General features: G+C 34.2%; 1 protein-coding gene across 3 annotated transcripts in view; it reads right to left on the minus strand.

The window, feature by feature from the left end:
• LOC140338838 (protocadherin-15-like) overlaps positions 1–27,187 on the minus strand; it is a 548,986-nt gene that overhangs the window by 167,096 nt on the left and 354,703 nt on the right. For all 3 annotated transcript variants that reach the window (XM_072423159.1, XM_072423158.1, XM_072423157.1), the window contains 2 exons: positions 22,046–22,174; positions 710–1,018 (listed from right to left, as the gene is read on the minus strand). In XM_072423159.1, the coding sequence (XP_072279260.1) occupies positions 710–1,018; positions 22,046–22,174 (438 nt within the window). The remainder of the gene's footprint in view (positions 1–709; positions 1,019–22,045; positions 22,175–27,187) is intronic.

The raw sequence follows: 27,187 nt of genomic DNA on the forward strand, positions 1-27,187 counted from the left end.
AATTCTGCAGTCAAATCACACAGCAGCAAAATAAATCTACCAGCAGGATGAACAGGTAATAAAAGTATATCAAAGGGGATACAACTGCATCCCGTGCCAGAAAATGTTGCTAAAGGTTAGATTTACTTTTTTTCCCCAAATAGACTAGTTTGCTTTGCATATTCCACTGGGCCAGGCAAAATTCACTTATAATTCAACAGAAAATGATAGCATTCATTTGCCAAATAGTCTTTAGGTCTGTGTTAATAAGCCTATGTTCCCATCAGAAGGGTTTTACATTCCCATAGACACAAACTCAAGGGGCCGAAATCAGAAAAATAAAATAAAATAAAAATATATAATAATAATGTATCAGTATGAAAATGTGATATAAAATGTATATTTGGTGTGATGAAAGTACATAAAGGTAAAAAATAATCAAATATACTGCATTTGTAATATGTTTAATAATTCATCTTCTGCATTAACTATGTAACAGCCAGTAACACCAGTCATTGCCCTGGGGCAAGAAAAGCAAAAAAACCTGTATCAAAAGACAAAAACATACACAAGTTTTTAAACTATTTTTGACTCTAGTAAAAACCCAAAGAAATACTAAATAAACATTTCATGTACATAGTTACCAATAGGAATTGAACCAGTCTGCTAACCCTGCAAGGTCAATAACAGGAACAAAAAAAAAAAAAATAAAACCCACAGAGAAAATTACCTGCACTTGCAAAAAGACTGTTCCTGGTACCATATTTTCTGGTACAGACACAGAATAAGAGGCATTTGTGAAGACAGGGCTGTTGTCATCGATATCAGTAACTTTGATTGCAAGAGTTATAGTGGACCGACGAGGATCAGTAGGTGCACTGTCTGTTGCCTCCACACTGAGCTCATAATAGTCTCTTACTTCTCTATCCAGTTTTACAGACGTATAAATACTTCCATTGGAGCTTATCCGGAAAACATTATTAAGGTTTGCCAGACTGTAACGAACTTGACCATTGACTCCAGCATCAGGATCTGTGGCCTAAAATGGATAAAAATAATAATATAATAATAATATTAAAGTTAAAATATATTCACTTCTTGAGAATAAATCATTAATATATTTTGGTTTTGGGTTGCAATTATGATAAGTATCAATGCATTAAATTCATTCCCACCAGTCTCTTGTTATAAAATAATCAATCCTTCAACCTTATATAATTAGAAAAAGCAGTAAAAATAAAAGCAAAAGTCAAATATTGTAACAAAACATTAAAAGCTTAGAGACACAAAATACACTTAAGGTAATAAGAATGGTAATGACTACATCAACCTGCTCATATGGGCTTTCCGAAGAAGCATGAGTATTCCTGAAATAGAAGTCTATCCATCATCCATTTATCCGTTAGTCATTATTACATGGAAACTAAAAGTTGGATATTACAGTACATTTCAGATTTGGAAAAAAAAGATCATTCAGATGATTTTGTTACTTAAGAGCATTTCAAATATCAAAATTTGGCATATTCAAAGCATTGTTGTAAAATCTGATTTTAAAAAAATATATGCTTTTCTGAAACTGTAAGAAATAGGGGTGTTTTTTTATAATTGTTATGGTTGTGAAAACTTAAAAAGCCCACATCACTGGTCTATTTTGTGTGAACACACACATGCGCGCACGCACAAAAATCTTTTTTTCCAGTATTAATTTATTGCCATTAAAGCATTTTTTTTGGTTCCAAATGCATGTTAAAATTGGTAAGAGAAAGTGAATGTTTTTGGTGTGGACACTATTTTGTTTGATAGAAATTAGAATTGGAATGCTGCATGCATTGTTAGGCAAATATCTGTATGATATTTTTATACCATAGCTGTTTAGTATAGGGGTATTTTAAGTGGAATTATTGCATATAATTCAATATAACACAATGGTTAAGCTTCACTATTACCTTATTAACAATGCAAGTCTAGTCTTTTTTTCAAAAGTGCAAATTAAAATGTGTTTTGCACTTGTAATTTTTTAATAAAAACAATGTTTTTGTATGGTTGATAACTTTTCTCAACAGTTGTAATTACATTTAGCCACTGGGAGCTCCCTCTTGTAGCTAATGGACACATTTATTATGGCAACAAATTGAATAACAAGTTTGTACAAATGTCGCATAAAAAAATTACTTCAAATTAAACTATGCAAAAATAAGTTCTAGCTATCTATATATACTACTGAATTCTTGTCTACTTATTTCTTTTTTATTGTAAAAAGATATATAGATTCATTGAGGCTGAATTTTATGACCATGACACTTATTTGAAACGAAACAACTATTATGTGCTTAATTGACACACCGTAGAAAAATGTGACCTGTAGAAAAACTATGCACTAAAAAATTAGGCCTCGCTTAGCTCAGCATATTGCTTACGCTACAAAGATGTACTTATAACATACATATTTTGTATTAGTAGTAAATAGTGTATTCCAGAAACTAGGGCTTTCATTTCACTGTTCAGTACTGGCTTTCTACCAAATGACAAAGCCAAAATGTCCTTGTCACATTGGGAAGGCACAATCATTATTTTTCACCAAAGTTTGGAAAGCTTTACTACTCTATTTTGTTCGCTGTGTAGTAATTCCATTTCTCTGTTTGGGGCCTCTAATCAATCCTTAGCTTATAATCATGTAACAAAATAGCTAGAAAACATTGCCAAAGATTTAATTGCCTTTCTCTGAGCAATACATACGTAAATACTAATACAGTGAAACAGCAATTGATTTATATTACTTTTTAGGAAGCAGTTCTTCTCCCTTGGTTCCAAGTATCTGAAACCAAATCATTGCTAAATATGTCTAAGCAGAACTATCCTAATCATTATAGTCATACATGATTGTACTAAATCATGCTGTACTCAAAGAAATAATTTTAATCAGTTTGAATTATAAGTATTTCCTTTTAAAGCCAACTTTTGTAAAAGTCAAAAATGTGTTTGAATTGCTATTCTGGTTTTGACAGTTAAATAACATAATCCCAGTTGCAAAGTACAGAATGTATCAAATCATTTTAAAAGGATATAGTGGACTTGACCTTTTTTAAAACATTTTTAGGATAGTTTATAATGACTAAACCACAATGTACATTGGAACATGCAGGATACAAAGTCACGGCAGAGCTATTTTATTCAAAGTCATTTTGTGCTTTGTCTCTCCTGCAAACATTTTCCTAAATCAAACATACAAGCCATTTCAATTATATTTTATAGTAGTGCAAATTTGTCAGACATTCTGCACCAAATGGATAAAGTGCCAAATAAGGCAGAGAAATATTTGCGGTTTTAGAGGAATCTGAATATTAAGCAAATAAACTGAAAATGGAAGACAGCATCATGTACTCTGTGAATAAAGGCGTGCATTGCTAATGTAAAAGTTTGTGTTGTGTCCCATAAAAAAATTACTTCAAAACAACTTGCAGATCTATGTTTTATAGAGGCCAAATTGAGGGTCATAAATAAAAACACAAGTTTAGTGGCAATAATTATACACATAGATTTAATATCCTTTCTCTAATTTAACCACCTGGGTGGTTAGCCTGCCCTTGGTTCGGGGTAAGAAAACTTGCTACTATCGGTTACCCCGAACCAGGCACGGGGTAGCTAAAAATATAAACACGCGTTACAGTGCAATCCGATTGTCATACAACATTGTATGACAATCGGATTACAACTGAAAAAAAATACTTACCTTGTGTTTGAGTACTACTGCAAGCTCTTACAATTAAACTTTTGACCACATAGTGTTTATATATGTGTAGTGCTAATTGAAACACTTATACATAATTTAAAAACCTAGCTTGTAAAAATACAGACAAGATTTGAGGAATAGACCCCATTTACTAAACCATATGCACATACACTTCTTTATCAATACTTGATCAGGTCAAGAAAACCCAATCATAATTTCACTGTTTACTATGTCCTCACAATGGGCCTGATTTATTAAAGCTCTCCAAGACTGGAGGGGATACTCTTTCATCAGTGAACCTGAGTGATCCAGCAAACCTGGAAAGGATCTGGTCAGGGGTTGAAAATATTTTCCAACAAATAGCAAGTTACTTTTAGGAAATCCATTTCAGGTTTGCTGGTACACTGAATAAAGAGTATCATTTCCAGTCTTAGTGAGGTTTAATAAATCAGGCCCAACGTGTTGACAAGTTTTAACATATGTTCAAATTTTCTATAATGTGCTTAAATAGAGGTGTATCAATATAAATGGCTCATGAACAGAAGAGCAAGTAGCTAAATAATTTAAAAGATAAGGAGACCAAGAATGATGCAAAGAAGCATGTTAGGTTTTTACATGGGAAATCAAGATGAGATGTGAGATAATTGTTAAAAAGTGGGACCACCAAAAGATCTGGTATATTATAAACTGTTATCTGTTATGATCTGTTATGTTTTATAAACTTTAGATTTCAGGCTTCATCAGCTGATTTTATGTGGCAGGGATATGATGTCTATGGTTGCTCTTGGGAACAAGGTTAGCTTTTCCAGCTTTTTTTTTTAAAGTGAAAGAGAGAATGTGGCATTAACCTCCTCAACGGTAACCCGGTGTGTGACTCCGGGTAGAAAAAAGATGCTACGAACAGTAACCCCGAGTAACACTCAGGGTAGGTAAACCTATGAGAAATATTAGTAAATACAGCCTTACCTGATCCGCCGCCGCCCCGCATCCTCCTTCGGGTCTTCTTTTTTCCTCCGGCCGGCGTTCTCTGCATCTGATGAGTTCCCGGTAACGTCGGTATGTGCAGATGTTCCGTTCGGAGAGGGGCGGGAAATTCAAATTCATTTGTATTGCATTCAATACAAAATAACTGTATTGAATGCAATACAGTGGATTTTTATGTGTAAATGCAGTACATTGTCTTTCATGAACATTTATTTTACAGTATAATATAATTTATTTAATATTTTGACATGATTTTGTGTTTCATACTTTATTATACTCATACTATTAAATTATACTGTAAAATAAATTTTCATGAAAAACAATGTACCGCTTTTAGACATATAAAACCGGACAGAAATGAACCGCCCAGAAGGTTAAATATTATCATCTGTAGGTGCATATTTGAGGTACATACATTTGAAATTACATGCAATAACCACATGTGAATGTCACATTCACTGCTTTATAATGTGCTTTAGTCTTTTTTTTTTTATTATTGCCATACTACTGATCCCATCATAAGGCTCTTTTTATAACACAGGGAATCAGATATTCCCTCGGATATGTTTTTGGGGGAATCAATGACTGCCATTGAAACACATGAACCTGGAAGATTTCCACTAGGGATTGTTTAAGGAAATGTCAGATTCCCTGTTTTATAGATAGAGCCCTTAGTGGTTACCAGGACAGGCAGTGAGGTGAAAAAAGACAACAATATAAAGTTGACAGAAGTTGTAAAGATTCTCCAATTTATTCAGTATAATCCAACATTGAAAAACATGTTTTATTGTCGAGGTTTTAGCCATAACTTTTTAAACTCTTTTATTAGATTTTTAGATGCATGAGTGACATAAGGGACAAGTCAGGCAAAAAGAGGTGGACAATATCTACCATAGAAATCTGAAATTAGGCAGCCTTTTTCTGGCCTTATCTAGGCAAAACATTTTAACCAGATTTCTACTGACAAATGTACCACATGGATCGAGTCAATCTGCCACCAATGTTTTGTTACACAACTGTGAAATAATCAAAAAATATTGTGATTATGTTGTCAGGATCCATTTACTAGTGTTTGCAATCTAAAGCTTTTTAAATGGGGTAAAATTGTCTAGCATATTGCCAGCATTGCAATTTCTCATGACTATTTCTGTTTTTTTCATGCAGATAAGATTTAATACAACACTCTTCCAAATGCACAGCATCCTTTTACTATTCAAACTGTGTGTTTGCCCCTTTCAAACTTATCCTTCTTTCTCGTAATTTTTTCATCCTGGCAAACCCTTTATAAGCACTAGCAAAATAAAGCTGCACACATCAACCTGACAATTTGTTGAAATAATCTTTCCGTGTGATGGTAGGAATCAAGTCAAGAGCTCTGCAAGCGAGTAGGCCTGCCTCACTTGTTTACACACATAAATAAAACTGCAAATATTCAGCAGGAAAATGAAATATAATTCTGTGATTATCAGTGAACTGTCAGGAAGTTCCCACTGATGTTTAATTCTCAGCCAAGGTGCTCTGCGTGAGAAGCAATAATGGAACCATTTATCTTCTTAGAAATCAATTTAAACTTAATTAAAATTGTTATAAGTAAATTCACACGTTTCCATCCTCTTGTTGTACATCACAGTAATAAACAGTAATGTCTGCATCCTTGTAATGGTCTTTCTCCAGTTCACACATTCATGTAATCAATGTATTTCTATGTCATTATGATTTGCACTAAATTAATTTAGCAGAGTTAAGTATTTTTTACACCTAAAATATACATTTCAGAAGATTGTAATATCAAGATATGATGCAGTTCATGCTGCAGGGCTATATTATAACAAAACTGTCACCTGAAAATAAAAACTCATCAGATTCAGGAACAGAAGGTGATGGGCTTTTAAATTGGCTTCTCTGTAAAACAGAGCTTTGTTACTTATAGCACACATCATTATGTAGTCAGTGTAAGAAATAATGATAGTCTGAAGAGTGCAACAGTCATATGTCAGATAAGGGAAAGATTAAAACCCAATAGACAACATAACAAGGTTTAACTATTTCAACTTCTGTTACTTTATACCTCCTATGGACCAGAGAAATTTTAACATTTGAACTCTAGGTCCCTTTATTTGGCAATCATTTTGCCTTACTTAGTACAAAGCAAGATATACAATATTCCTTAGACATTGGGTCTGATTTATTAAAGCTTTCCAAGGCTGGAGAAGATACAGTTTCATCTGTAAACCTGAGAGATCCAGCAAACCTGGAATTAATTTCTTCAAAGTCATTTGCTAGCAAATGTTTTCATTCCTGGACCAGATTCATTCCAGGTTTGCTATATCACCAAGCTTCACTGATGAAAGTGTATCCTTTCCAGCCTTGGAGAGCTTGAATAAATTAGGCCCATAGAATCAGCATCTAAAATATGTTTTATATTGACTTAATGTAATTCTACATAATAACATCAGAGTGACATTGAAAACATTTCCAAACAAATAGCAAATTAAATCCATTTGCTGGATCACCCAGGTTCACTAATAAAACTGTATCTTTTCCAGCGTTAGAGAGCTTTATTTTGCCTAAAAAGTGAGAAACTTTATTTTATTTTGGAAAGTGTTTTAGAAAAGCAGCGTGTGAGCATTAAAACAGTGTTTCTGGTACAAAGCATGACATTATTAACAAAAAAACCAGAAGAAAATAATAGCCATGGTAGGTATGATGAGTAGAATTAGATAGCTATGGGGTAGAATGAGTAAATCAGGGTTGAATAGGGTTAAATACAGGTTTTTGAGGGGTTAAAAAAAAATTATGTTTTTAATCACTGTAAACAATGTTTTTCCATTAACTGATATGATATGAAAAGTTTCTAGAACATATCTTTTATGTGAAGTGGGTAAGGTGGGCCTTTCCTCAAAGAGTAAAGATCTGTTTTCCGAAGGGAATAAATAAACAGAGGGGGTAATATTCCCTATGCATTCTGCCTTATCTGAGTTCATCCATATAAATACCGGTTCACTTCTTGACAGACACTACATAGGCATTATTGTTCTGTAGGCTAGTATATTAAGCTCATAAAATGTTTAATGTGTTGGTGTCATTTTCAAACAGTTTTCAATATTTTATATCTGTAACTTTCATTAAAATAATTCCTGCAGATCCTGCTACAATGGTCTTTGTTCAAACAGGTTCTGAGAGAGTGACAACACTACAGGTAACTGCTGGTATAGTCTATTGTTGTCACAGCAGGAAACTTTTCTGTGAAATGCCATGGAGCCATTGCTTGAACAAGTGCTGTAAAAAGCAAATGGCTGGAGACATAAAAGCAAGGAGAACCAAAAACTAAAAGCATGCCCTTTATTTATGTATTTTTAATGGCAGTTGCTTATGATTACAGCTTAGGCTTCGTACACACTTTGGATTTTTGTTGTTGCAAAGGATCTTTCATGATGCATGAACGAGTGCTGTACATACAGCGCTGCTCTTCTCTAAGGACTGGGGAGAATGACAGAGTTGACTTGTATTACGATTGTTCATAGATCCGCCAGAATGGATAGATGAATGATGTGGGACCAGCACTGTAAACACATCAGTATCTGCTGTCTACATGCACTATTAAAGTACATGAGTTTTTCAGCATATTTAGGGCTCAGACAAAATATATACACATATATATACTATATGTGAGCTATTTAGGAGTAATTACCCCTTTCCACCTATTCTGTTTATTATAATTCATTTGGTGTTTTTTTTTCTCCTACTGTTACAGTGTGGTGCATTTATATCAGGTACATTAAAGCAGTTGGTAGATGAGATTTGCACACAGACAGATGCCATAGTGGAGAGTATATAACCTAAACTATAGCTAACCATAATTAAAAGTGAATCATGTTGCACAAGAACAGTTCCTCTCCAACTCTAATCAGCTTAATGACAGTTACGGATTCGAGAATGACTCCCAATTCAACTTCAATTTGTAAAAACTACTGTTACTGCATGACTAGTATTGCTATATTATGAATGTATTTTTATTACAAACATGTTTGTATGCAAAACACAACATCAGAAACATGTTTTTTCACTGTTTGTTTTGTCACTGACAACCTGCAAGACCTGAATCAAGGAAAGAGCGTAAGCATGGGGAACATAGGACAAGGAAAGATACAAGATAGAGGACGGAGCTCAGAATATTGAAGAAGAAACACTGCACTGCTGTATATTGTACAGTTCCTATATAGTGTACCTGTCAGAAAGCCAGTTGCAAGTGCAAGCTGTTGTTAAGCTTGTCGGATACTTGTTCAACTTTACATGAGGCAAAATAGTAAAAATATCAATAAACAGACCAAACATTAGAAGAAAAACTAGTGTCCTACTGCATTGGAGTCTTGATAAAAATGAGTGGGGGGGACCAAGGAAAACATAACTGTCAACCACAGGGCTATGACAAATACTTGCTGAAATTGATCAAAAAACCTATCCAGCTGTTGAAGCTTTGTGTTTTCCTACGCAAGCATTTCATTCTAATGATGGCCATTATCAATACCCTTTTGGCTTTCTCTGCCCTTGTTGTAGTAATAACAGGGCCATTATCACTAACAATTATTTCTGCATTAAGGTTTACCATGAACTCTGCTACTATTTTATGCAATCAATGTCTTTCTCTCCAGCTCTCTTGCAACATTTTTCAAACATATCTAGTGCACTTAGAAGCTTTAAGAAGGCCACAAAAGGCATTGTTGCTTTTACCACCCTGATAATTATTTGTTGATGCTATAGATCATGTGTTTTAGAATAAACAGAAATGGTGGTTTCTGTTCACCAAAATTATGCATAGTCTTGTATAAAATATTTGGCCAAATGAATAGTTCATTCTACTTAATCTTGCAAAAAAAACTGCCACTGTATTTCTTTGTAGTTGCAACCTTAATTTACACTTAGGGCTGTATTTATAAAACAGGGAATCAGATATTCCCTCCAGGGAATTTTCCAGGTCCATGTGTTTCAATTGCAATATTTGATTCCCACCGGGAAATGTTTGGGGAATTGTCAGATTCCCTATTCTATAAATAGGAAAAATGAAATTAGCTTGTTTCCCCCAGGAGTTGTTAGAGGCTCACTGGACGCCTAAGATTTTTAAGCTGATAATACCCCTAGTTTTTATATACATATATTGCAGTTATTCAGAGCTTTATGTTAAATCGATGTTAATCATAAACAATCTAAAAAAATGACTGTGGATGCCTAAACAGAGGGTTGCTATTTAAAGAGAATTGCTTTATTTTAAATTCCTACTGTAATATAATCTATTTGAATGTCATAATTCAGATTTCGACATTACAAAGCCAATTCTGTTGCAATTTAACAAGCCAACAGTTAAGAGGGAGAGGTGTTGGCTAGCTTTACATACCAACATATGCAACTAGCCTCCTTCAATAGAGTTGACTGGATTTAATGGAAGTGATAGATTGTTATAGAACTGCCATATTACCTCTTCCTTCCTTAAAAAGAAAATAAAAATGTTGTAATTATAGCAAGTTTAAATCGTGCACCATAATGAAAAGTTTATATTCCTAAAAAATTGAATTGGCTGAAAACTCTGAACTTTGATCTGACTGTGTTCTAAAGTACTTTTAACAGCATGGTGTATGTACTTTGTGATTAATATGCAAATCAAACATAGAAGGATTGACAGCCTAAGTTATTACTTCTTTCTGTTCACATATACATAGTGTAAACCTCTTTTGTGGATTAGAAGTCAGATAAATCAGAGCAGCTGTGACTTTGCATGGGAGAGCATTTGCTAGTTATTGAAAACAAGACACGGATAATGAATCAGACATTCTTTTACAGAAGTTGCTTCATTCGCATGTTCATTTTATTAGAATTAAAGAGATACTCCAGACATTTTGTATTTATTGCACCAGTACTTTTTTTCCATTGCTCCACATAAACGGTTCATAACTGTGCATAGTGGTGCCCTAACTTACAAGTGAAAAAGCAGAACTCTGTTCTTAACAAAATGTTCTATATTTCCTAATTTAACCTGATAAAAATGCTGCTCTCTGTTTTTAAAGCTGTGAGGGCTGCCAATATGCTAATAAACAGATTACATTAACCAAACCATCAGAATACTCTGTTGCCTGTGCCAACATCTGCACTTTTAACAACTGATGCACAGTTTTTAATGCTTTATAATGGATATTTGAGTTTTTTGAATGTTAGGACAGTTAGAAGTATGCTGTAATAATTTATGTTTTCAAAATAGAATCAAGCACAAAAGAAATATTGAAGTGCAATGTTAAGTAACTCACAGCACCCAATCAAAAGTTTGCTACAAAAGCTGAGTAAAATATTATTCTGTTTGTTTGTTAGAACTTATGTCAACAATATCTTTGTCTTTTAAAATAAAACTGCAAATCAGATTTTTCTTTGTCCTGTAACTTAGGTCAGCTATGGTGGAGCAGGAGCAGAAATGGTCAAATATTTAGTATAGTAAAAAAAAATAACAACATTGCTTTTCAAGTGCTACAAAAAAAAAACATCGAGAGGCTTCACTGATTTAAAGTTTAACCAAAACCACTGGGAGATGGGTGTGGCATTTGTCCACGTTACTTTTGTTCACTTTTTTTTTTCATGCTTGATGAAGCAGCTTGGTGTTCAGCTTGGTGTTTGTGTCAAGTTTGACCTAAACATTGATTTTTTAAATTTTGCCTAAAGCAAATAAAGCTGAACAACATTTTTGGAGATTGGATTCCAAACTTAGAGCAGGTTGACAGGTAAGTGGTACATGTGGTATCATCCACCAGATGGATTCACACAGTCATATGCTATGCTTGTCAAAATGACAACGTGAAGGATAAGTGTCTCCTCCATCTATTCTTCAAAGCACCAAATACCACTCACCTGTAGATTTCTTCGTATGCCATGTATTTCAGAGATTAGAGTGTAAATCAGATTTTTCCACCATTGCCTTTAATAGGGTTTGAATTTGGCTACTAAATTGAAACCAATATTGGTGAACTGTTGGAAAAACTAAACAGAGGCAAACTTGATCAACAATAATAATGAATACATTGATTCATTGATTGATACATTTTATTATTACTTATTATTGGAGATACTCCATCAGAAATCAAATTTCAACTTTTAATCAAGTTTTCAAAATGGGATTGTAATATTTTTTTTTATGGTATAAGAGTTTTGCATAAGAGTGATGTTATCAAGAACCTCTCTTTTCCTACCAAGCAAAGTCTGTTTTTATCATACCCCCAAAAATGCTGTAGTTAATTGAAAAGTTTTTTTTGCCTTAGCTTGGCTTCCCTACTTCAGGGGTGACATCACCCTCCCATATATATTGCGACTGAAACCAAGGTAAGATAAGCATATTTTCCATTTTTTTCCCCAAATTAGATTTTTCTTTTTAGTATTTTAGTATTTTTAAATTTAACACTGGGGTCATGAATAAATGACTGGGCTTGTTTTTTGGCGCAAGCTACTACTTTTATAGTTCTGTTTAAAAAATGTTTAATGTAAATAACTTTGTTTAAACCAATGTATTTAGTTTTTATTATTAGTGAGTATATTTTAATTATGTTTATCTCAGCATGCCTGGTATTTCTTATAAATGCTATAAAAACAGCTGAACAAGTGTTGAACGGCTATTTTAGTTTTATTCTTTGATATAAAACAAATATTCTTGTATTACAATGTGGATTACTGCAATTTTTCTAGCTATCACAAAGAAAGCTGCTTACACGTGGGCACTGATGCATAAATGCTTTTGAAATGAAGCTATCATAGTTTAACAAGATTATATCTGGAGAACAACCAAAATACATTAAGCAAAGGGAAATTAAAACACAGAGGCAACTAATCAGCTTTGAGTTTGACTCTTCAAATATTGTTATAATTCTACATAAGTAGGCTAATCCACAATTTAAAAATGTCTGTAAAATTTCAGTGTAGCTTCAAAACAATCTGATATGAGTTGGGTCATAAAATGTGAATTAAAGGGACTGTGTGATGTTTTTTCTTTAAATAAATGTTAAATGTTTGTATAAAATAAAGAGCTACAAAATGTAATCAATCACATCTGTGTGAATGTGTAAAATATATGTATATTTATTTTTTACAATTTATTGTTTGTAGCAATCTACGTAACTGGTAAAAGCCTTTTATCTCACTGCCAGTTGAAAACATAAGACTTAATGATTGGTAGCCAAAATTTACAGGCAAAGTTTTAGGATTTCATAGACTATACCAGCTAAAATTTGTACCTAAGCAAACAATTTCATTTTGATTTTATAACTGATGTTATTGTCTTCTGATATTAGAATACATTTTACAATAAAATCACATCTAATCCCAGTAACAAAAATCAAATAGATTCATGCTTACTGGTCTATATACGTAACAGCTGCATTAATTTTCTCATCTCAGGATTTTTGTCCTTCTGGTGACCCTGTCCTAGAATATTAATGCCTCACACATCCCACTTTATCTATGGAGCAGCGTTGTCACCCTTGGACTATACTAAAGAGCATCTCCCGGTTTTCTATATTACTGAAAGGTGAGAGCTTTTGAACTCTTCAGAGATGGCTGGAATCAATGCAACTGATAGGAGTAAAGCACAGGCAGACAGGAAGTTGTCCCATGACAAGACACCTAAAGCATCATGCATTTTTTCCACCTATCAAACATATGTATACCAGACCAAAGGAGATCAAATTATAAAAGTTTTTTTTTAAAGATTTGCATATCTTAAAAAGAGGAATTTGAAGTTAAAATGCAAGGCCCATTTCTTGTGTTTACCCTCCTCCACCCCAAAAAAATGAAGGGTAAAAATGTACTTTTAGGAAAAATGGTAAAATAAATATTTACCTAACTATTGTTTTCTGAATTGCTGGGCATGCCATCATGCTCCTTCCAGCACTTTTTCTTAGGAATAGTAAGTAATTCAAATCTTAGGGGAAAGTACCAGACTAATGCAAGCACAACCCATAAGGTTAAGGTGCTTTATTATTCACAGGTCCTAACCTAAAAGATTGTGACTTCACCCCTACCTAGGTATTGTGGTTAAGGTAAGTATGTATCTTCAGTTTTTACCTTGCATGTACAGTTTTACATTTGTATATGGTGATTTTGTACAGGTGGGAGGCTTTATCTAAGTGGACTTTGCAAAAGTATAAAAAGTTTTTTTTTAGCCTTTTATAAATCTATGTATCCCTTCTTACATATTATCAATACTGACTTTTCTGATAATTGTATGTCTTATTAAAATTACTTATGTGAATTATTATTGCAAATATATGTAAATTGTATTCATTTGCAAATGAAAGGCTTTTGCTTGGGAGCTATGTATCTTAGTAATTGCTGTTTTAGATGAAGGGACTTTGTGAAACTTCAGAGACCAAAATAGTTTTGAGCAATCTGCCAAATTATTATGTGATGCAAATGCACCCTGTATGCAAGACTATAAATCCTTCAAGTTGTTTGTAACCATTACATATAAATTCATGATAACCTAAAAGCATAGTTTAAAGATAATTACAATGACTCATTTTTTCTTGGACATCATTAATAATTCTGTTTCCTATTACCTTTGAGGTCATAGTGCACTAGTAAAACTGCTACATTTATCATACATAAGATATATATATATATATATATATATATATATATATATATATATAAACCTGCTGTCGGGAATAGCTTGTAGTAACAGGATTTAGTTACATGTTTAGTTCTGCAAAATAAATTTCAGGGTTCTTGATTTCCACTAGAAGAAACACTAAGATTTCCAGAAGAAAACAGAATTCAAACAAATAATAGGTTTCCTGGGCAACTAAATATCTCTTGGGGTAGTTTCCCTACTAACTACCTGAAAACAGAAATGTAAACAGTTCATTTAGACATAATACCTGGCCAACTTACAGGCAGCTATGTTTCTCCTAGAGCTCCTATCTCCTCCAATTTTTGAAAACCACTGAGCTCCCAGCAGTCGGCAGCTTATCACCTAAATAGAGCACCTGTTTTCTCTATGTCCCAGTGAAGACTAAAAAATGGAAAACCAATAAACCTGCTGAAATCTGTCAATATGTACAAAGCAATCCTGACCCCCATAAGTGCAAATTAGGTTTAGCTTAAGGAGTATAAAAATGTTTCTCATTATCAAGGTATCACACAAGGAGCATCTCATGAGCGGTAAAAGCAAAGAGATCTCTCAAGACATTCACAACCTTATTGCAAATCATACTGATGGCATTGGTTACAGACATATTTCTAAGCTTCCGAATGTTCCAGTGAGCACTGTTCCAGAAATGGAAAGAACACAATTTTTTCCTCAAACAAGCCTCAATCGGGTACTCCTCACAATATTTCTGACAGAAGAGTCCATAGAATAATCAGAAGAATTGTCTAACCGCCAAAGTCATGGAGGGCTTTAGAATGACCTGGAATTAGCAGGTACTTTGGGACAAGCCAGTGAAATACTGGAAGAATTTAGTCTGATCAAATGATACCAAATTTGAAGTCTTTGGATGTCATTGTACACACCATATTTGGAGGAGTATTGGCATTGCAAAAAAACACCATACCAAAGTAACGTCTAGAGGTGGGAACATTGTGGTGTGGGACTTTTTTTCAGAATTTGGTGCTGGCAGACTTCATATGATTGAATAAAGTATGAAGAAATGTACCTGGGCATTCTTGATGAGAATTTACTGCCTTTTACTAAGATGCTAAAGATGAAACAAGGGAGGACATTTCAGCAAGACAATGATCCAAAACACACAGCCAAGGAAACTCTCAATTGGTTTCAGAGAAAGAAATAAAACTGCTAGAATGGCCCAGTCAATCACCCGACTTGAATCCAATTGAAAATATATGGAAAGAACTGAAGATCAAAGTTCATAGAAGATGCCTCAGTACCCCTTCAAGATTTGAAGACCATTTGTGTGGGAGAATGAGACAAAATCACACCTGAGCAATGCATGTGACTGGTTTCTTCATACAGACAACATCTTGAAGCTGCCAGTACTAACAAAAACTTTTCTACGAAGTATTGAATACATTTCTGTAAGCGTGTTTAATACCCATTATACCCATAATGCCATTCCACTATATTACACATACTTTATGGAAGTTTCTTTTTTGTCTTTGTATGTGTGGATTACATGGGGCAGCACAGTGGCTCAGAGATTAGCACTTAATATTATTAATTACTTGGGATGTTACCGACATCCGGTGTAAATTTCATGTCAGTAGCCCCATTAGAAATGTATTTACTGAGAAAAGTGTTGACGTGTTAAACTTATTTACCATTTATAAAAGTTTATTTATAAACATACTTTTTTATTTAAAAGAGGTCTCCTTATGGAAGTACAAGTTAAGTCAACTCAAAGAGACTAAATAAATACCACATCATTAATAAAGTTTAATGTCTGATGGTTAGAATGCTGATTTTTATTTAAAAGAGGTCTCCTTATGGAAGTACAAGTTAAGTCAACTCAAAGAGACTAAATAAATACCACATCATTAATAAAGTTTAATGTCTGATGGCTAGAATCTGATTGTTTCCTGTAGTACATAGTTTGCTGCAGAAGTGCAATTGATTTCTGTAAATCATTTAACATTAAAGCAGACCTAAACAAAAAAAAAAAAAAAAACTAAACTGTACAGTGCATGCAATAAAGCATATATCATTAGAATTAAATAATGCATTTTGGTAATGTCTACATTTTTCAAACAATTTATATGATTTGTCTGATGATACTGAAAGATCAGTAGTTTTTTTTTCTTTTTATAATCTGATATATTTATTGGTTTAGGAGAAAGTTCGACCTAATGTATAATTCATTTCTAATATATAATCTACATTAAATTATTCAGACATGAATGCCAAGTAAAACTCGTGTCACCATCATTTTGTTGTAGCCCCAGGAGTGTATATTTTCATTTTGAATAAAACCATGGCAACATATGCTAAAATTTTCTATAATGCCAAAAAAATCAAGTTTTCTACACATTTACCCTGTTATATTTCAAATTGTTCACTTCTTGTCAGTACAAACTTTTTTTTATTTTATTTATTTGAATGATAACTTTGACAACAACAAACAGTTTCATACCATAAAGTAAAAGATGTAAGATTCCCTAAACACAGAGCGTTTGTGCCCCTTCCCCTATTATATAAAAGATCTTTTGGAACTTGGTTTTCCCCCCAAAAATAGCAAAAAGTGTGTAGCCCCCTCCCCTTTTGAAAAAAAATCAGACCCCCCATCTGTTACTTTATTTTAAAAAAAATTGCAGCAGAAGCTTTAGCTTCTACAGCTATATAAAGACAATTAATCACTGAAGAGACAGGTTTATTACTGGCATATTCATCAAGAGATGATTGCAAGCTACAAAATCTTGTGGTTTGATCAGTATGTTAGATGCTGGCTTTATCATCCTCACTAATACTCAAATCAATATACAGCATTATTAGGATCAATAATTACTGCCTATACCATTCATTAAGGCATTGATGGTGTCACATAGTAAAAACACAAACATACTGCAGCTTGTATCCCGCCCTAACAAGCATTTATCTTGCATTGCCCTTGTACGATTATGAGGTATCCATCTTAATCAACTGTTGGCTTCTCTTTGCAGATCTAAATGAGTTAGAACCACCGATTTTTACTGCAGCTTTGAATGGCATAAAATAAGCTAATGTACAATTTAACATTCTATGCAATAAAACATAGATCTTTGGAATCACGTAAAAGGAAAACTTTTCAACATAATTTACCAAGAATACAGACCAGCAAGGGAACGAGTCAGATATTAAATTACTTTTGTTTTGTTTTTTGGTTTAATTGATTTCCAATATATAAAAATCTATTGTCTGGGGTATGGGATCATGCAGGTGCATATCCACCTCAATTTCATATTCAGAATCTTAGGACCCAGTTACCAGGCTGTCATGTCATCTAGGAAACTGCAGTATACATAAACCCATGCAAAGGCTAATTTTGGGGAAGTGGCCATTCAGGTTTGGCCTTCTGAGGATTTGGTGAGGCTTTATAAGGATTCCTGGAATACTGAAATTATGTTCCTGTGTGCTATGAGGCTTGCTTTACATTTCATCATGTAGTACTAAATTAGTGCTAACAAAATGCTGGTTCGGTAAAGAGCTGATTGAATATGGCATTATTAGTGAATTCGAATCAGTGAAGTTATTTCCTTTCATTTGATCTGACATTTCTATAGTGAAAATTGATATTTCGTTGGTTGCTTTGGTGTACTGTGTCCATAACTACTGCCGTTTGCAGTTAATAAATGTGTTTTGAAAATGTACAATCTCAAAATAAGTACTTAAGAAAATAGGTTGATAATTCTCAAAGAGAACCTGCTATGTTTTTACACTGGTACTCTATTCTGTACTTTCTGTATTACCTCAACAAACTTATATTGAATGCATATAACACCCAAATCCCACTCTGACTTCTCCTCCCCTATCCAAGCCTTTTTAAACTTTAATAACATGAAATTTGAATTTTTCTTTAGTTGGAAGATTGTCACGCCTATAGCCAAAACATTCACTAATGTCACTTCAATTGACCTGAGAATCCAAAAATTGCTTAAGTAACCCCAGGCAACCTCTGGAGGAACCCCAGCTGAGAAATACTGCATTATTCTGATGGTTATTTTAAACTCAGCTTTGATTAAACTGTACTATCCACTGACTTTTAAAGTCGGTCTTTCACAAAACTGGGGAAAGGGAAATATCCCCTGCAAAGACATATTTCACTTTGCTCAGTTAACAACCTACACCAGGGTTCCTTCAGAGCAATTCAACCTGGGGGTTCCTTAAACAATTTCTGCCTCACAGGTCAGTTTAAATGACACCAATGATCTTTTTGGTTGTAAGGGTAACATTATTCCCACTGACCTCCACACTAATGTATTGTGAGCTGTGCATATAGTAATTATAGCAGGGGTTTCCCAAAGACCTTGAAGTTATTTCAAGGGATCCCCTATGTTAAAAATCTTGAGAAAGGCTGCTCTAAACTCCTTTAGTAAGTCACCAAATTGTGAAGTTTATTTTAAAATTCTATCTTTAAAAATAAGGAAACCCAATGCTTTTATAAGCCAGCATTTAAACCAAAAATGCTGAAAAAAAACTTCACTTACCTTTAACAACACAGATCTTTCAATCCCACCGAAGATGTCTTCGATTGGGTCCTGCGACGTTCTGGAATCCTCTGTCCTATCGCCGAAAAAGCTCCGGGAGCTGCTATCTTTGTCGGTCTTCTTCCTTCTTTTGGCTACATCACCCAATCTCACACTGCGCAGGCACGAGATCAGGTGATGTAGCCTGCTGTAAAGGAAAAAAAAGGTGCAGATCTCATGCGTAGTAAAGAGATCCTTCCAGGGCATGTGCAGAAGGAGCAGCCAAGAGCCTTCTGGGACGTAGGTATCCTAAAAGGCTCTGCGTTCTCATTCTGTAGGTATCCCAGAAGCCTCTGCGCTCCCATTCTGTCTTGATCACTGCAGAGTTAAATTAAAAAACACGGGGTGTTAAAGAAGAAAATAAAGAAAAACATAGTTAGTGCTTTACCTAAAATGTTTGTCTATGCTTTTATATAAAGAAAAAAAAATGTGGTGATAGGTCTGCTTTAATACCTAACCAATCTGTGATCTTTGACTATTTGGGATTGCATATCTGCATAAATCCATGGGTATACGTTTATGTTTGTGGCAATTATCTACTATAAAAATGTATTTTAGGGCACCTGCCTGTTAAGCTGGTCACATACACTGCCAGATCTTGTTTTAAATGAAATCTTTCAGATTATTAGGTACACAACTGTGTAGTGCAAGGTTTTACCCCACAACCTGAAGTTTAAAAGAAATAGGTAAGTAAAGCCTTGCTTTGCATTACTGCTGGACAATGGTCAAATTTGACCTTACAGTCTCAAGCTGAAAAAATGTGACATAAGCTAGACAGATGTTTTAGGATTGCTTTGATATTTGAGCTGAATATCATATGGTGAGGGTTATAAGACTTCCTAAACATTTACTTTACAGATCTTCGTCTTTATTTAGGAAATGTTCACCTTCTGTGCTCAACCCCATTCTCCTGTAATCTAAGTAGCAACTCAAAATCTGCCTAATGATTATTTAAACAATGGCTAGATATTGGCTTTTTTATTGTGTCAATAAACAATCTAAAAGGAAATGGCCATCCATTTGTCATTTGATTGCATATTAAAACAGAAAATGACAGGTGGCTTTCAGCTTAGTTGAAAATGTCAAGCCATTTCACTGTCAGAAAAAAATGCTTTTTTATTTTTCTTTTCTTCTCCAAGATAAAGAAAGGTAAAGCAAATTTAGACCTTCCCTGGTTTCATAAAAATCAATGAAAAACAAAATTCTCTACAAAGCAATAACTGCTAAACATATTCACCTTCTTCTGCTTCTTCTGAAATGACGGAAATAGTTTAATATTTTTGCTGACAAAGACCTCAGTCGCATATACTGAAGTAATAAAATGCTTTTTGCCCTCACCTATATGAAAATCATGCATCATAGACCTCAACTGAATGTCATCTTGAAGGTTTTCAGAGTGTGATCTTTGTAGAAAATCGAGCTGAAAATAAGAAATAGACCCTAGTGTTTTAGTTTACTAGGCAAAGACTACCTGGGCCCTCTAATTTGTGCCAGAATGCTCATCTATGTAGAGCTAATAGAACATTAGTTCATGAAATATATATATACCTGTATTAAACTTTAAATAAAATATCTTGGTCCCAAGAGAAAGGGAAAGGGGCACCAAAGATTTCTTCCCTTATCATGTCCCTAACTCTCTCACTACCACACTCAGCTGAAGTCAGTGCTGAAATATAGCTGCAGTTTGGCAGGCCCTAGGTGTGATAGCTGCTATTGACTTTTTTCAACTTCTACTTGCTTTACTTTTTACCTGGTGATCCTACCACATCCGGTCCTATATACAGAACCTCTCCCCTGCTTCTTGAGGTAGTACACCAAGGATCTGCAAATAACATACCTTATACACTTTATTTTGTGAGTTAAAAATGTAATGTACATAGAACTGCAATGCATTTCTGGCAGGATTCATTGGTTCTTGTTTCACTTATTGAACAAATATCAGAAACACTAAATTCAGCAAGCCAAAAGGGACAAAAAGAGAAATGTATTTTTATTATTACAGTATATACATTTTAATATCTAAGCAATGGACTAGCCAGGATGGCACCATTATGAGGTTATGTTTAGGACCTCATTTGGCCTAAAGTTCCAGTTTCGAGTTTGTAATTGATGTATTTAAAAGTAGCTGAGTATAAGTAAAGGTATGAACATTTGTAGTAAGCCATGGCTTATATTTGCTGAAACATGATTTCATACTAGTTGTCAATACAAAGTTTATTCGCTAAAGCGGTAAAAACATATACACACATTAGATTTTCGGAAGCTGTAACCTTTTATTTATAGTCAGTTTATTCATCAATACTTTCATATTTTATATTAAAACACCTTGACCTTTTGGTAGATTTCAGCTTCAACATCATTAAATACATTTTTTGCTAATATAGGACAAATTAGAATGCATATACAACTACAGAAGTAAGCAGTCTAGAATTAAAAAAAAAAAATCGAACTTTTTAGGAGAATAGTTTGATTACATAAATGGGTACCCTGTTCACTTGAACAAATGTATTGACAAATTTGCCTGTTTCAAAGAAAGTGATTGCCATGCAAACACAACATCAGCAATTTAGTGTACTTTGGTATACAAAAAACTACACTAAAATGTTTGCTGCCTTACATTGTAGTCAAATAATCTGCCTTGTATGTGACTAGAATCAATCATGCATGCACTCTGCAATAAACAACATCTCTTTGACACCCATACTTCTAGAGGCTGAGCTTACCCATCTGGGCTAGTAAACATTTATTCATTATTGCTATTTAAGATCACAAATGCATCTTGGTTATGTAGTTTAGCTTTGGAAAACATTGACTTCAGGATACTATAGGACAAAAAAAATAATAAAACACAGGTACACGAATAAAAAAAAAAAGATCCTCTTGTAGTTTATGTGCAGTCAACATCCTGCACTTTAGGACTATTGTAAACTTTGTACTGAAATAACAAAAGCTTGATGCTTAACACCCATCCAGCATTCATGTGCATATAGCAAAAAAAAAAAAAAAAAAAGCAAAACAATTTCTACAAATGTATCTGCCAAGCATACTGGAAAAAAGCACTTAGGTGAGGTGGAAAAGAAACAAGACAACAAGATGAAAGCCTAAATTATTTCTGCCCAGAGAAGAATAATTAAATAATGGTGCACTCACCCTGACTTGACCCACAAAAGCATTCACTTCTTCCTCTTGGACTGAGAGATTTCTAGGCAAGTAAAGATCAAAGACTGGGTTGTTGTCATTCACATCCGTCACCAGCACATTAACAGTTGCAGTTGATGTCTGCAAGAAATTTATGTTAGTTTTAGTGCTTGGAGTACATATTTCACACAGATGAAAATGGATTGCTGAGATGCACTCTGTTTACAATTCCTTAGTAAAGAGTACAATATTTGTTTTCACGTCATTGCTTAAAGCTTCTCCTGCAATAGAGTACCTTAAAAAGCTGTCATACAATCTGTCATTCAAACAATGAACTAATGCATTTGACAGACGTGAAAAAGTCCTAATATGGCAGTTGTTCATTTGTATACACACTTATTATTTCCACTGGAGAGCAATTATGCCAGAAATTGTTTCTAAAGATAGACTTATGTAAAAAATTCTTTGCATGCAAGTAATGTGAAAAAAATAAGTCAATACTTGACATTCTCAAAATGTGTTATAGTTCACTTTGTTTTTATAATGCACTGCAGCACACATTTCTGTTTCTCCATAAAGCCCAATTTAATGCAGGGGACAGAATCATTGTCACAATGGACAACAGTGAAGATGACCATGTTTTTCGTATAAAGCATGGCAGTGGGTGTTACATTATAAATGTAGGCCGAATAAATCTCCAAACTTAAAACTTGCAACATTATTGAGGGCTTCAGGCAATGACCTGTGCGATTCAGCTTTTAAAATTCACCATGGACAGTTTATCTAAAATGATTACATTCAAACTACATTTACAGTTTTGTTGACAGTATAAGAAAAAAATGTGCCTGTATACACCAGCTGAGAAGAGGAAAATTATAAAACCATTTTCCATTTTTACAAGTGATTGCTTTGTTCCGGACAATGGGCAAGAGAAAAAGTGACCGACAGTGATTGTACAAACAAGCAGCATTTCCAGTGAAACGTTTTAAATTATGTTATAGGCGATTTACACATTTTTTCTGTGATGATTTCAGAGGTTGTTCTTTCAGGAAACATTCAGTGTGTTCTTTTAAGTCTTTTAAGGACTGTTTATGTGTTTTATATATGTCTGGTGATAGCTTTTGTTGCTAAATCTCACTGTGGTTATCATGTGAATGTTTCTTAACTGAAAAAGAGAATAATACTCCCATCCTTTTGTGCATTTAATGTGGAAGCCTTTTTAATAGCAGATTACCTGCAATGAAACATACCTAGGCTTCTGACACTGGTTTTAATTCAATCAGGAATATTAACGTTTTTAAGGTTTTTATTGGCAAATTGCTGTAAGCAAGGATCAATATTTTCATGGTATATCCTCACAGTGACTTGTCGGAATAGCTCAGACCAAGTCAAAATCAACTCACCTGGCCTCCACCAGTAATCAAATTCATGTAACAGAATGAAAACACAAAAACTAAATTTGAAGACAGATGTCACCTTATACCATGAAATGCCTAAAAAAGGACCTTCATAGTAAAATCAAAAAGTACTTTCATGAAACTCACATATGTAAAAAGATTGAAAATGAATTTTGGAATATCAGTAACAGGATATTTTAGTGATTAGGTTTAAATCCACTTTAACGTTCCAGAACGCCAGGAAAACTTTGTGGTACGCATTTGAACTACATACATGTATAGGGTGGTGTATTTTTGGCACCACTTTTAGTAGACATTTCACATTTCAATAACCTCTCTGTGGGTAACTACAGAATATGAATGAATGATATTCCCCCAGTTAAGGCCTGTAACTATTATTGAGTGAGGAGTCACACATTAAATAAAGGAGGAAATTAAAAAAACATATTTTGTGTCAAATATTCATGACACTCTTTATAAGGAACCAATATTTTTTCTTCAATAGTTTTTCAGCAACAACATTTAGGTTATTTTATGTTCATATATATTTTTCTTTTTTTTAGTGTTGCAATGATCATTTTGTCATACTGTAGTCTGAGAAAGTATAAATATATTTGCCTCATTTTGTTGAAATATTGCAATATTCTGTGAAATCAGTCTACATTTGTGTAAAATATATTGAGATTTTCTTTTCTATTCTAAATGAAATAAGACTTTTAGAAATGGCAGGACATACTTGAACAGTTTTTAGCTTCCAGTGATATACCATGACATGTGCAAAACGTGGTGCCTAAAAAAATATGCAGTGTAATTGGAAATTTGCTGTAAGCAGTCAGGCAAGTCCACAGGGAACAGGCAAGAACTCCAAGGTTTCAAAAGTAATAAGAACCTTTGAGGTTTCAAAGCAGACTACTGATCCTTGTTGCATACATTTTTTTCTAGGCTTCTACAATTAATAAAGGTGTCATCCAGTCATAAATTGGAACATAACTTTAACAGTTCTGGCTGTAACTAGTGTGAAAAAAAAAGATGAAAAGACTGTAAAAAAAACATGAAAATGATTTTCTGATGTGCCATCAAAAAACTTTACAGTTTAACAATGTTACAAATTTGTAAACAAATAATTTTCAACTGAATTACTAGGTTAACAAACCAGTTTACAGTCTGATACAAGATAGATGCAAAAATGGAAGTAACCTGAAAATAAAAAAAAATTGCATTTATCTTTTCCTTCTTCCTGGCTACCTCACCTGATCACGCACTGCGCAGGTTAAGTGTTGTCCACCCAGCAAATATTTGCCGCTAGGATGGGGGTCTATACAAAATCACAAGTTATATCACCTACTGCTCTGCACTTTGCTTTGGGGGAAGGGGAGCAATACTTGGTGCAGCACTCAAACTCTGCAATCAAAAACGGTCTGGATGCTACATGTACCTAAATATTGAAGTAAATTACTACTAAAAGTGCAGTAAAAAATACTCCTTCTGTCCTATCCCTGTGTGTGGGTGTATATATATAGTCCCAAAACCTTATGGGGAAAGTCCTGGATTGTTTCCCTGGTCCACTAGACTCATGTCAGGAATTTTACCTGTGGTTACCTGTACTTTAGTTAGTCAGCGACTTGAGTGAGCCAGTGAATTGCTCAGCCATGAAACCATTTGTTGTAACTACCCTGTTTCCCCGATGATAAGGCACTGTCTTATATTTTTTGAAATGCCAAAATATGCCCTAGGTCTTATTTTCAGGGGGATGTCTTATTTTTCCATGAAGAAGACTACAGTACACATTTATTGTTGAAAATCACTCATGATCACTCATGCCATTGATTGTCCCCTTCTGATCACTCTGTGCCATTGATTGTCCCCTTCTGATCACTCTGTGCCATTCATTGTCCCCTTCTGATCTTTCTGTGCCATTCATTGTCCCCTTCTGTTCACTGACTCTCTTTTTTTGGCTTCTACGGCCGAGTAACAGACTCCGTTAGGGCACGGATCAGCAGCTTGCTTGTCCTTTCTGGCGCGGAGTCGTGGGCGCGTGCCTTTGAAGTCACTTTCAGTTTTGCTCTGCACTGCAGCCAGCACCGACGCAGTCACACAGAGGCACACAGTTACCCACCGTACCACCCGAATGGGAGATTCGGGCAGGCGCAGGTATCGGTGGGTGTCTTATTTGCAGGGGGTGCTTTATTTTAATGTTTTGGGCAAAAATCGGGGGTGGCTTATTTGATGGGGATGGCTTATAATCGGGGAAACACGGTAAGAGACAGATATTGAAAATGGGTAAACTCTTGTGGATCATGTACATTTAGGTAGTAACATAAATAGAGAACCAGTAGTTCAGGGTGTCCAACAGGTGGATTGTGATCTACAGGTAGATCGCAAAGGCAACAAGAGTAGATTGCGGAGCCCTGCCTTTCAAAATAATAACTCCTGTGTGCATTAGTGCTTAAGTCCAAGTTTTTATTGTTGGTAGATCAATTTGGCTTGGTAATTTTAAAAGTAGCTTGCAAGCCAAAAAAGGCTTTTTGAGCCTTAGAGGGCTGTGGTCAGCATAATATGTGTTTCCCCCTTAGGGTACTGACGTTCCTTAGCTTATCCTCCTACTGCTTTCTAGGCACAGAGTGAACTCGTAAATGGCAATTTTCCTACAGGCTGACATTTTATTGCTTTCTTTACATAAGAGTTGGTGGGGGAACTGAAGCCAACATTTTACCAGAGCCTATGGATGTTAGCTATATACTTTATTTCAAGCCTTGGTGGGGTTTTTCATTTAGCATCCCCTTCTTTGCCACTTAGGGGAGATGCAAGTTCTGTAATAGCGGCAAGAAGATGAAGGAATTGCATTATATTTTACTTTTATATGTTTTTTTTTAATATTTGTTATCATAATGATTATTGAATATGATGTGGAACATGTTGATGCATTTTTGTCTTCTTGGCCTATATTGTCTATGTCACAAAATGATCTTGGCTTGGGTTACTATATTAGTATTTGTACACTTACATTACATTACATTCAAGAAAATTTGAAAAAATGAAAAACAAATGCATCCCATTCCTATTTTATTTTTTTCATATTTATAAATCCCATTTCAAAACCATGGGTAATAATATGAAGTTCAATTTCCCCTCTGTAAGGCCTAAACTGGGAATTTTAGAATTTGTCTGGAGCAAATTTGTAGAAATTTAGTCAAAATTACATTTGCAAGGTTAGGTGCTGAGGTTTTATGTTAAGGCCTGGGTTTCATCGGCACTCCAGTTCATTACAAAGGTTTCATTGAAAATACTTTAATTCAATAATTTGGAGAGTTGTTCACATACTATTTGCAAATTTACATATATATATCTATACAGTATGTTCTCTGTTTATATATACGTAGACTATATTTAATAGAAGATAATTTCTTGGAATGTGTAAATTACTGACAAGATTGGAAATCTGAAAATATGCTCATGAATAAAATGATTTGGCAGATACAGAAGCATATTATTTCTATCTGGCTATTAATATATAGATATAGTAACAATTCACAGTAATAACACTTTTATTTTAGACAAGCAAAAGTCTATTTAAGTCATTGTTCTTTTTCAAGTTGATTGATTCTGCTAAAACTAGTTGAAAGATAAAATGTAATTTGTCTCTAAATGCAGCAGCAAGGACAGTCTCCTAACAAATCCTGGTAATAGTTTTCTAATGTTCACTTTACAAGTTCATTTTAAGGAAAAACCTGCAATGGATTAAGGGATTGACAATTCA

This window comes from Pyxicephalus adspersus, chromosome 10 (genome assembly GCF_032062135.1).
Source record: "Pyxicephalus adspersus chromosome 10, UCB_Pads_2.0, whole genome shotgun sequence".
NCBI lineage: Eukaryota > Metazoa > Chordata > Amphibia > Anura > Pyxicephalidae > Pyxicephalus > Pyxicephalus adspersus.